This window comes from Kryptolebias marmoratus, linkage group LG8, assembly GCF_001649575.2.
Source record: "Kryptolebias marmoratus isolate JLee-2015 linkage group LG8, ASM164957v2, whole genome shotgun sequence".
NCBI lineage: Eukaryota > Metazoa > Chordata > Actinopteri > Cyprinodontiformes > Rivulidae > Kryptolebias > Kryptolebias marmoratus.
In genome coordinates, this window is record NC_051437.1 from 15,431,550 (window position 1) to 15,444,111 (window position 12,562).

Consider the following 12,562-nt stretch of genomic DNA (forward strand, 5'->3'; position numbering starts at 1 on the left):
TATAAAGACTGCAGAAAGCATACCTTTGTTCACACAGAACTCAGGGATACAACAGGACGACGACGAGAAAGAGGAGAGTGAGGAAGGGCGTGAGAACAAGAGGACGGCTTCACTGGTTCTGCCAAACGATGGTCAAATATTACAAAATATTCTATTAACAATATTCACAAAGTTCGCAAGCTCAGGGCTGATTTGTGTCAGAAATTCTCAGCTAAGGTCTTGTGCTTTTGATTGTGGAGGTTAGAAATTCAAAATTAACTTTCTTTTTTTTTCCTTTCTGTGTAAAAGAAGTTATTTAACTCCCACTGGGCTGTAAGGGACAAAAGAAAACTAAAGAAGAAATCCAAATGATTATTAAAAAGAAAAACTAATAATTTTTTAAAAGTCTGGCAAAATAGGCACAAATTGTGTAGAAGTCTTGTAGCTGAGAATTTTGGACAGAAATAAGTGCAATGAACCCTTTCGGAGTAGACAGCTAGTCGTATATATCACATACTGAGCCAAAGAGACTTCCAGAAGATCTGAAACACAAGTTCAACTGAGAGGACAGCACACACACACACACACACACACACACACACACACACATACACACACACACCTCCTTTCAAAAACGTAACACTTTCTCTATCTAAAACTCACAAATATTCATTCACAAATATGAAACTTATTGGTAATGCCATCACAGACACCTACCTCAGTTCATGTTTCCTCAGATTTTATACTCAATTATAATATTGGACCTAAAAAGAATTGGTGGCATATTTATCTATCAGGAGGTAAGTGGACTGGAGTGTCACAAGTCTTAAATAAAAAGGAACAAATTTGATTGCATTTTTGTCTTTCCCATTGAGTTTTTCTTTGTTTTCCTCATGTTTCCTGCTAAAATAGGAGCAAAACTCAGCCATAAATGATAAAAAGGTGCTTTGTGCACAGTAACACGACTTATTCTAGGAACTTACCTCAGACTCTTGGAGGCACACGCTTAAGCAACTCCTCATCCTAAATGGCTCCTTATTCATCCTCCATGCATGTTCACTCACACACTCAAATACAAACACACACGTTTGCCGACCACTAACATAAAGATCCTGTATCTAAAAGCCATCTTTTATGTGCACAGGGAGTCCATGCCAATACAGCGTGTGACCAGCAGAGGGCAGGCTCCACCAGGGCCAGACAAGGTCTCTGAAAGGGCCCCCCACCTCCTCCTCCAGCATTCTCAGTCCTCCTCTGTCCCTTGTTCGGTCTCAGTGAGTCTTTATCTGTCTTTTTGTGTGACATGCCTGCCTGCAGTCTTAGTCCTCACAGTGCGGACACCTTCACAACGTTTTGGTGGGTGGGGCCGGCGGGCAGATGGGCGTCGCCCTCCGGAGTTGTCACTGGCGGCGTGGGAATGCTGATGATTGCTGTCGTGATCTGGCTGCTCTGGCAGTTCAGAGGAGCTGGCTCATCTATGCGCATGTTTAGGCTGGAGCGGCTGCAGGAGAAATGATAGCAAATCGCGGATTAGGATAATCCCAGAGAAATTTTTTATTTTTTTTTTGCTAAGAGAGGAGCAAAGCCTCAGGGGAAATGGCTTTTGTCTCAAACCAGCTGTGATTGAGGGAAAGTTAAAAGCTTTATTTGAGCTGATTTCAGCAATGATTGTTATTCACTTGAACAGCCATCTTTGCAGATCTGCTCACAAATTAGTCTGAACCATTTAGAACAGGACCTGAAAGTTAAAGGAATAGTGCCAATTAGAGAAATCAGAAACTGAACTGAAAGTGTGAAATTTGTGGAAAATTTACTAATAAATATTTTTTAAGACTTTGTCATTTTATTTATGTTTTATACTAGTTAATTAAAACAATTTTGAACAATTGACATTGCTAGGTGATTTTTTTCAATGTTTGTGATTGGTTTATGTTAGCTCATTGTTTTTTTTTTGTACTACTACACAAACATTATAAGGCTGTTCTTAAAGTAGACCAAAATAAATAAAGAAAGAAGAAAATAGATGACAAAAAAAAAATAAATAAAACATTTGGTTTGACTAACTAGCTTCCGCTCTTTGCCTCAAGTCTGTCCAAAACATTTTTAGCAGATTTAAATCCGAAGTTTATCAGAATAATAACTTTAATTGTTATTCATATGGATGATATTTTACTTCTTTATTCGGTTCTGCTGCACTTCATGTCACATGAAGCCCACCCCTGCCATAGAAAATGTCCTTTCTGCCCGTCCATAAGTCACTGTTTATATTCAGTGTTCTTTTAGTGGCAAACTCATTAATAAAACAACGCAAGACGCTCTTTATTTGCTTGAAATAACTCTTCTCCCTTTTGACCTCACAGACCACCACACAGTTTGTTCTTGGTGCAATCATTGGGTATTTCTCGTAAAAGGTAACGATGGTCTTAAATTCCCTTGATTGGGTTGAACTCATTCTGAGTGACTTTTATACACAATTTGTAACCTCTTCTACCTCTTCAACATCACCAGCCTCTTTTCCTGGTGTCCTCTGAGAAATTTATCTTATCTTTGGCTTTTTTCTATCTTATCTTGTTTTTGTAAAAAATAAAACTAAGACCAAACCCAACTTGTTTTTCTCAAATTTGAAATATCTGATTATTTAATGAACTACAAAGTATTATATTTGTACAAAACTATATGCCATGTTAAATAACCACATTCGTCTCTACATTTATCTGAAATATGATGGCGTTTTAGATGTATTTAAAGAAACGTATGAAATTATAAACAGCTTGCAAACTTTGAAACAGTTTGGTTTATGCCGCAGTTTAAATGGCCCAAGCAGCCAAGAACACAAAATAAAACTACATGAATTAAAGTCTGGTTCAGCTCTAAACAACTCTTCTCAAAATGACATATTGCAATTTATAATGAGAGCTTTTTGAGAGTAAATTTACCACCTGTCATTTGCCATTAGTTACATAGTGGGTAATTAGGTTAATGGTATGGCATGGTAGGGAGCTGTTAATTTCCTATCCATTAAAACGCAGTGATTACGTTTAAAAATTACACATGAAGTTGTGCCACAAACAGAACACATCAAAAACAAACAGTGAAAACACCAGACAAGAAAAAACATTTCTGACCACCCTTTTTAGAGTCCAGAGGAAGCGTATCTGTGAGGTACTCTGATGTTACCTGGTGCTGAGGGGCTGGATGTGGATGGTGCTGAGCTCCTGCAGACCTTGTTGGTGTGTGTGCGTGTGTGTCAAAGGCTGCATGTGTGCTGGAGCGCTGGCGTTAGGTAAAGGTGTGTGCCGCTTCTTGCTTCGACGGGTGCAGCACGTCCCCGTCACGCCATCCTGGCTGGAAAGGGAGGGGCTTTGGGACGGGTAATTCTGCAGCCCCGCCTCCAAATAGCTCTGCTGATAATACTGTTCGTCTACAAACTCATGGTTCTAAAAAACAAGGGAAAGGACACAGAGCGGGGATTGTCAGCAAAATATACTCAAGAGCAAAAAAATGTTTATCATTAGAAAGTGTGGGGCGCCACTATTTTAAAGGCCATCTTTCTGCTAATTATGATCATCGTTTTATTTATTCTTCTTTCACAAACTACAGCCGGGTTTTGGGGCCATTAAGATTTTTTGTTGTTGTTGTTCTTGAGTTTTGAGTTTAAAGAGTCTGGAGCTAAACACAACCTCTAAATAACAAAAAAAAAAAAAAAAATCCCAATGGCGTAGGCTGCAGTATTAGTTTTACTGGAGAACAGTAATAATTATTGGCTATTTTTTAAGATGTTAAAGAGTATTTTGAGAGTAACACTCAGAGTAGACATTTGAGACTCTTACTGTGCCATAACCTAGTCAGGTTTACAGATTTTGAGCTAAAATGTGGATTGGCAGTAGCTGAGAGTCATCCCCATCACATACTCTGAGTGCCAACAGATAACACAAGATTTAATATAATACTTAAATCTTTTAGATTTAAAGACAATGTGTAGAGCTTTTTATATCCTATAATTTTACAGCCTTAGTTCCAAGATTCGTAACTCCTTTCAATATGTGTGCATTTTCTGTTCTAGGTTGTATAAATAAATAAAATACAACAATGACTCCAAAGTCAGGCTTCATGAAAGCAGTCGTAATCGATACTTCTGTAGAAGTAATACATTGCTATAAAAGGGGTCAGTTATTGTGATAAATATACAAAGATGTATGAAGAGTTGGTGGAGAGCAAAAAAAGACTAAATAAAATACAAAAAAACACTCTGAACAAAAAGACCTATAGTGATATTTCAAAGCAATCTTCACATCCACACAGTTCAAATTTAGTGGGGTTTATGAAAGACTAAGGAAAAAGCAGATCCCAAAGGGTACTTGAAGATGAAGTTTAAACCTGTGTGCACTCACAGTGGTTTTCTCCAGACAGTGCAGCAGGTGGTGATGCTGGCTCTCTATTAGAGACGTAGATTTGCTTAAGCATTTCTCCTCCTCAGTGTTACCCTGAAACGAACACACAAAACGAATGTTACCCTGCACTCTCACTCAGGAAGGCACTCATGTGATGTGGGAGGCGTGCTGCCAACAGCTGTTTCAGTACCTGGTTGGAAAGGTTCATCTTGTATGGAAGTTGCTTGAGTTGGAGAGGGAGACAAAAGGAGAGCAGACAGGTGGAGTTTTACTCGTGTTCAGGGCTGAGAACAGACAGCCGTCAGAGGCTGCAGTCATGCCAGGCAGACATGGGGAAATATTTACTATTCCAACCCGGAGAAGCATTTCTCCTAACATCAGTGGAGCTGGTGCACTGATCTCTCTGGGGAGGCAGACTTCTAGCATAGCTTGCATCGAATAGATATTCAGTATACAGTTCATATAAAAAAAATTTCCATTGTGACATTTTGCCTGCTTGTTTGCTGTTGCAAAAACTCGCTTAAGGCAACTTGCTAATGACTTGTTTACCATATTCCGTATCCTTTACACCTTGCACTGACGTTTCTGTGTGCATTTTTTGTGTGTAACGTTGCCTAAACCGGTGGGTGCTACTTCTAAATCTGCGGTGGTTTGGAATAATTTCTGGGCAGTGCTGAAGTGAGTCAGAGAAACTGATGATGATGATGAGGAGGAGGTGAGGAAAAAGTATCCAGAAAAGTATTTGATTGTATTCATAGCAGACATGTCTGATTAGTCAAAACTGTCTATACAGTTTTATCACGAGGACAAACCAAAAGTTGGTGGAAGCATTTCTTCTGTGTAAAAAATAAAACAATATCATTAGAAACACAAGCTTTGAAAGCGATTTGAAATGAATGCCTTCCATATCGTCAGTCTGCTGCAGGTCAATATTAGTGTTCTTGTCAGAATTACAGCAGTAAGTTGGTTTCAGTAAAAACTTTCAACAGATTGCATCATTCTTCCTCAGAAGAACCTTTGAGTTGTTTATAGAAAAGAAAAAGCCTAAAAATACTACTCTCATCCTGTATACTCGACAGCAGCGCTGAGAGGCAAGCAAAATGCCATGTTTGGAAGAATTGTAGTAGCAGTTTTCTTTTTACTAAAGCACGCGGCTGGTGTTGAAAGCAGCGGCTTCTTTGCTGAGGCGGTACATTCTGGCAATGATGACTCAGTTTTTCTCTGCTCACCTGTGTTCTGGTTGCTTATCTGTAGCTAAAACAGCAGTACAACACAGGTGTTTAAGGCTGAGCTATTTATGTCCCTCTCCATACATGTGACTACAGGCCCATATCAGCAGTCTATCTGGAGGCGGCTGTGGCTCGCTACCCAGGTGGCCACCATACTGCCGAGTGGAAACAGCTTGATCTGCCGGGTGACAAAACACAATGTGTCGCGCTGCGTGGCGCTGAGCATACTGTTAGTAAAAACCCTCCTTACAATTAAACATTTGACAGCAATTAACATTTATTAAACTTTCACACACTGACAACATTAAAGCCATCTGTCTAATATTGTGCGGGCCGCCCTCATGCTGCCCAGACTACAGAGCCGGAGCTTGAAGACGTAACTTCAGAGGGAAGTCTTGGCACAGAGACATTAGCTGCAGATCCTTGGAGCTGAAAGGTGGGCCAGCTACAGATCTTTAGCCTTCACTTTAGCAGTTTTGTGGTTTGATGGTGGTAGCGGTGAAAATGTACCAACTGGAGGTGCCACAATTTTTAGCTGCGCAGTAGGTGATGAATTAACATCCACATGATATCAAGAGCCCAGGATTTTCCAGCAGAACATCAAACTGTAACATGATGTTTCACGTAGACTTTTTCCTGTCAGTGGGTTTAATGATGGGAAATTTTAAAATATTGATCTATAAAGTCTGGACTTCTGTCCCAGCAGCACTTGTTTTTGCTCCTGTGATTGGTTTGGTAGTAAAACGATGCCATCCCCACAACAGCTAATAATAGTCTCTAACTACAGTATCATTTATAAGACAGTGAATTTAGTCTTTAAAACTCCATAAATGTCAGGAGATAAAGGGTCATAAAAATTTTTTGAGACTACCAGTTGATAACCTACATAGAGTATTGTTTCTAAGTATTTAAAAAGTAATAAAAATAACAATCTTTGTTTAAAACTTTTATGTTCCTTAAAATCAGTCATGGGTCAAGAGGCAGGGTTCACTCTGAACAGGTCATGAGTCCACCACAGGGTCACAGGACCACACATAAAGACAAATGAGACTCTGATGGCCAAACCCATGGCCATACTCCACTAAAGTCGTGCACCCTAATTTATTCATTAAACACATTGAAACTTTAATTTGTAAGAAAATGTTGATTTAAATACATTAGTTCTATTTGTAAGCGTGCACATTTAGTTACTTGTATTTTTATCAACTCATGCTTATCTTTGGTTTGTACTTATTTTTTCTCACCTGACGTGGTTCCTGGGAGTTACCCGACAAAAGATGGTGGCCAGGGCGTAGCACACCTAAAAGCACAGGGGATAATTGGACTGCACCACTAATTCCTGCTGGGGAGGGGAAACTTGAATTTGCTTTGTTTAAATAAGTTTTTGAATTTAATTTAATATTTGAATTTAAAGTGTAATATTTTTGATTTCCTTCTTTGGTGTTTAGTTTATTAACAAACTTAACTGTAGTGTGTTGTTTGTTTGTAGTTAGTGATTGTATTGTGTTTAGGTATCCCTATTGTTTGTAATGGTCTGATCAGCCAGTATATGTACCCTTGTGTGTCATTTGGGAGAGTCAGTTCTGTTTGTTGGTACAGTTAGTTTGTTCACATTTGTGTCAGCTGAGTTCAGTTGTTGTTTCTTTGACCTTTTTATTAGCTCAGTATTTAGTTTGGGAAAAATAATTTTTTTAAGTTAAAATAAAAGCCCTGTTTTTCTAATAATTACTTTGACTCCTCCTGTTTTCAACTCGGTCCACGACAGAGACCAACAACCTTCACTACCCCCCTCCCCCTCCCCCCACATACACACAGTCACACTTAGGGTCAATTTAGAGTCACTAAATAATCTAATATATGCTTGTAGGCTTCAATAACACCTGAAATAAAGCAACTTTATTTATTAGTATTACTGTAAAGCTGTAACCATGAACTCTTGCTTACAAATAATAAAATCATTAACATATTGTGTGCATCCAAACTCCACTGCATTTCTTCTAAGTTAACGGTCTCCTCAGGCGTTGCTATAAATTTGTTGCATTATTCAGTCACAGCTTGAGTCCTACTGAGGTCATTCTGATCATGTCCTCACCCCTGCTGCACAAGAGAGATACTGCAATGAAGACAACTGAAGAGTGAGCGAAAAGGAGGAACAAACACTTGTTTTTGTGCTGTGTACGCCCCGGGGGCCACTATAGTGCTTGGAAACGGCAAGATTTTTGGTGAGGCAAGGAACATCCTTGTGTTGTGTTTACATTTCTTGCTGCATCGCCTGAAGCGTGTTCCTCAGCTGGGCAGCTGGGCTCAGAGATGCTCACATTAAATGTGCCGCTTACCAAATGAGAGCACAGTTAGTTGCTCTGATGGGATGCTGGGATAATTAATGAACAGACGAGTGAGGCCTGCATCTAGGAATCCAGTTAGATCACAGGTCAGGCTTTAGGTGTCATTAGTTAAAATATGAATACATTTAAGTAAGCCCCGTGTGGCCGGGTTTTCGGCAACATAATAAATCACTAAGGCGAGTCTCACCGTGAGCTCAAGAGCTTCGTTGAACAGACCGTTGCGCTTGCTGTGGAGGAAGGCATTCGAGCTCCCCGTCTTGGATAGTCGTATCCTGGCCAAGCGGGCTTTCTGCAAAGGAAATAAGAGCAGAAAAAAATCACGTTACCTAGGGTCTCAACCCCATCCTGAATCGGGATGATTGGGTATCATCTCCGAAATCGCTCTGATTTGAGCTTCAGCGTGCCTGATGCTCCAGTTGTGATCCTATTGATCACTTCAAACATGCACTACTAAAGCATTCACTCTGATCCCCTGTGATAAATTCACTCTGATCTCCAGATATACTTGTGAATTATTTATGGCTACTGTACGAGAACACAGTCTTTGGGTTGGAAATCAGTACGAGTGGCAGCTTTTAGTGAAGCAGGTAAATCCTGTGTAAATCAAGCTGCTACGCGTCATGCTGCGAATAACATCAATGGAAACATTAGAATTCCAATGGCTTGAGCCGGTGAGCAGTTTTCTGTTTTGAAAATAAAAAATGTAAGCATTTGTTGCCTCCTCTCAGCCTCTCTATGTCAACCTAAATGCAGCTTTAGTTTGTAGTGGGCAGTGTATTGTTTCTTTCTCTCAAGCAATCCGAATTCTTGTGTAAAGCAGTCAGCAACAGAGATTAACAAAAAGGAGAAAGAATACTTTAAAGTCTCTCTGTGTTCTTTCAAGAAGAGAGTGTGTTTATGGCTAAACAAGACATACAAACACTTCCTTCTGCATTGAAAGGCAGTGTTGAGAAGTATTTCGACTTCAATGAAGCTTAAGCGGAAAGTAATGTTGACAAGAGCCACACTATATTAAAGCTGTGTGCACGTTTCCACCTAGAGGAGGAAAAAGTAAAAAACAGCCAGTGGTAGCTAATGGTTGCTGTCTTTAGCAGCTGCTGTTGCATCTTCATTTTCTTACTTGTTAGTTATTTAGGTATGTACAGGCATGGCTGATTGCCGATTTTTAACCCTCCCGTGGCCTTCGGGTCAAATGGACCTGAAGCATCAGGTGCTTCTCTTCCTCTCTTCAGTTACGAGGGCTTCAGGAGGGTTAAAAGTAGCCAATACTGGCCGATTAAAATTGTCTGACTAATATGTCTATTTCTAGCTACTAGCTGCCACTGCTAGGCACAGAGGACCATCGAGCAAGCAACTTCGAAGTTTCCACCTCACTCACAGAATTTGAAGCAAATTACAAAGTCCATTGCAAGAGCTATTGTGAAGGATTTGTGTCTGCACTCATTGGTTCCACCCCTATTAAGGATGCATCTGTATTGATGGTTCAAATCCAGCCTTCCTCCACCATGTAAGTGTCCTTATGCAAGACTCTGATGCCCATGTTGCCTCCAATCCCCTGATCAGTGTGTGTGTGTGAAAGTGGCTTGTTGTGTCAAAGTGGTTTAAGTGGTTAACAAGACTAGAAGGTGCTACATAAATGGAGGTGGAAGACTGTAGTAGATTTTTCCCATCATGTGTCCACAAAAGTGTTTGAAAACATCCCTGACTTCACGTTAGTGTGTTTAAACAAGCTTGTTTAAAAAAGGCTGGCCTCAGTAAACTTCTCAATTACATGGATAGACACTTTAATGGTAAAAGGTAATTGGAGTCACTCAAATTGTAAAAGCCCATTTTCCCATCAAAGTCAAAGGTTGGGTGTCAAACTTAGAAGTGTGTTTTTTTATGAATAAAAAAAACCCAAAACTGATAGATTCATTGATGAAAAATTGCAGAAATATGATGCGAGCTGTGTGAGACACAGAGTCTATTTATACAGGAGCTTATGTAGCACCTTCCATCTGTTTTCTTTTACCCACTTTTTCTTTTTTGGGTCACAGGACAGGTCACAAGTCCATCACAGGGACACAGAGGCAAATAAGACAAACCACCATTCTCACTCTCACTAACACCTGGGGACAATTTAGAATTACCAATTAACCTAACATGCATGTTTTGTTTTGTTTTTCAGTGAGAGAGGAAACCAGAGTATTCAGAGAAAATCAACGCATGCATGGGGAGAACATGCAAACTCCATACAGAAAGGCTGGGAGGCGATCCTGCAACCTCCTTGCTGTGGGGTGACACTAACCACTGCTCTGCCGTGCTGCCACTTATGCAATACTGACAGAATAATTGATGGTGTGAATGTATGTTTGCTTATTGTGATGTGCTTATGCATGCACGCCTTGTTAAGTTGAATTTACACACACACACGCATTCAAACCATATACTGTAAAGTACCAGCAGAAACACCTGCTGCAAAAGAATATGATAATTAATGGTAATTCAAGCCTACACCCACAGTTACAATTCATTTAAAACATAGTGGTAACGTTTGCTGACCTGCAGATAGCTCCTGCTGTGATTTAGTAATCTAAAGTGAGGAAAGGCAGATAAACAGAAGCGCATGTGAAGACGCCTGCAAACACCTACAACAACATCCTTGAAAATGTTCATCGTCTCCTGTTCTCGACCGTCATTATCTTGCCTCCCCTCTTACTCTCCTTGACAAGTTTCTATCCCTCTCTTTATGCCGTGACACTTTACGAACATTAGTGCTGGCACAGCATTCCCACGGGACTTTGATATAACCTTCTTTTATGCTCAGCCAATAGGATTGTCTCACTGGGGTCAGCGTGCAAACAGCACACAATGATGGTGGCGATAGTTGCCATGCAGCACAGTAACAGGTAACATTGCAGATGCTAGACTGGAACCGTCTCTGCTAGGTCTGGTACTTATGTCTGAGGACAGGCGTGACCACGACACAACAGACTGAGCCAGAATTGCTGCTAGAGCATCACCATTAGCACAAAGAGTTTCATTAACACCCACACATTTAGAGATTGTCAAGTGGAAGATTAAAATGGCCCAAATGTCTTTATCTTGTGTTTGCTGCAGACAGAAGAACAAACAATCCCGCAGATGCCAAATATCCCCCCATTCAGAGACAAAAAAATACTCAGAGGCTCAAACTGCCAAAGAATCTGAGACATCTTTTCAAATTTCCAAATTTAATTTGACATAATCAGAGGAAAATGTGAGAGCTAATGTTTAGCATTAAACAACACCACAGCTATCAATGACTGGATGACTAAGAGCAACTCAAAAGTGTGCTTTTTTTGGTAGATTTCAAAATGTACAGTTCTTGTATGCTTAAATGCATCATTCCTTAAGAGGCTGTGTCATTCATTATATGGGTCTTATCAGTCTCATCAACACAAACTTACTGAGGCACTACTTTCTAAAAGCAAATTTAGGAGCTGTCTCCTTTAAAATGGAGATCAAGAAGCAAGAATCCCTTCATGAAAAATAAAATATGAAAACAACATATGTGCTCAGTTCCATTTAAAAATTGTGAAAAACAACCAACCAAACAAAAAAAACCCCAAAGAGCTAGAGCTGGTTTTCTGTCACAGGAAGAGGTTTTACAGAAAGCTACTTTTTGATGGAAAATTTCTCCTCGAAAGGATGAAGTACAGTCACAGCTAAAACCACATATCCCTTTTGAGGTCAAATTTAAGTTGTCGACATGTCTTTAATTGTTTTTTTAGAAACTGTAAAAAAAGAGAAAAATATTTTAAGGTAAAAAAAAAAAAAAAAAAAAGAAAAAGAAATCTTATTTTCTTCTTCCTTTTTGCCTGGAGGGCCACGTCAGCTTTTGTATTTGATTAGACCCCAGCTGGTGGGCTGTGCACCAGCTGGGCTCCAAGTAAACAACCTTGTGTTTCACTTTTTAAACCAATGACAGAGTGGATGTTGTTGAAGAGTAATGACAGCACTAGCCTCTAAACAGAGCCAGGTACATTTACACACAGTTATAAAAAAAGTCCACCATTTTATGACTGTGTGCAGGCCAAATGTTTTTACCACCCCTCAATATTGAGATAACCCTTAGCCTAATTTTTCACATTCTAAGTTTGATATTATGCACATTTTCTCATTTCGGAAAGTAGTGGAATCTGATGGATTCTGAGGACTTTACAACTCAACATGCTTTTAGCATGCTGAGCAAGTCCCATATTCATTTTTAACTTCCATAAAACCCCCAATAAAGTCAACCTTATGGTAGACCTGAACAACCTTCCTGACCAATCCATTTTTGCCACTTATCTGTAGTCAGGACACAGAGATAATAGGCTTAAGAGGGAAACGCAGACATCCTTTTCCCCAGCCACAGTCTACAGCTCCTCTTGGGGGCTCCCAAGATGTTCCCAGGCCAGAGAGCAAGTTCTGTGTCTGCCCTGCAGTCTCCTTGCATTGGGAAGGTCCTGGAAAATCAAAGGAAGGTGTTGAGGAGGCATTTTAATTAGAACCACTTCAGCTGACTCCTTTTGATGTGAAGAAACATTAGCTCTACTTGGAGCTCTTCCTGGATGATGGAGCTCCTTACCTCATCTTTAAGGCTGAGCCAGGCCAC

General features: G+C 40.0%; 1 protein-coding gene across 3 annotated transcripts in view; it reads right to left on the minus strand.

Moving 5' to 3' along the window:
* Positions 1 to 6: 6 nt before the first annotated feature.
* kcnd3 (potassium voltage-gated channel, Shal-related subfamily, member 3) overlaps positions 7 to 12,562 on the minus strand; it is a 94,802-nt gene continuing 82,246 nt past the window's right edge. For all 3 annotated transcript variants that reach the window (XM_017414960.3, XM_017414961.3, XM_017414962.3), the window contains 5 exons: positions 8,132 to 8,233; positions 4,561 to 4,593; positions 4,371 to 4,463; positions 3,157 to 3,416; positions 7 to 1,480 (listed from right to left, as the gene is read on the minus strand). In XM_017414960.3, coding sequence (XP_017270449.1) covers positions 1,306 to 1,480; positions 3,157 to 3,416; positions 4,371 to 4,463; positions 4,561 to 4,593; positions 8,132 to 8,233 — 663 coding nt within the window. In that variant the 3' untranslated portion in view covers positions 7 to 1,305. The remainder of the gene's footprint in view (positions 1,481 to 3,156; positions 3,417 to 4,370; positions 4,464 to 4,560; positions 4,594 to 8,131; positions 8,234 to 12,562) is intronic.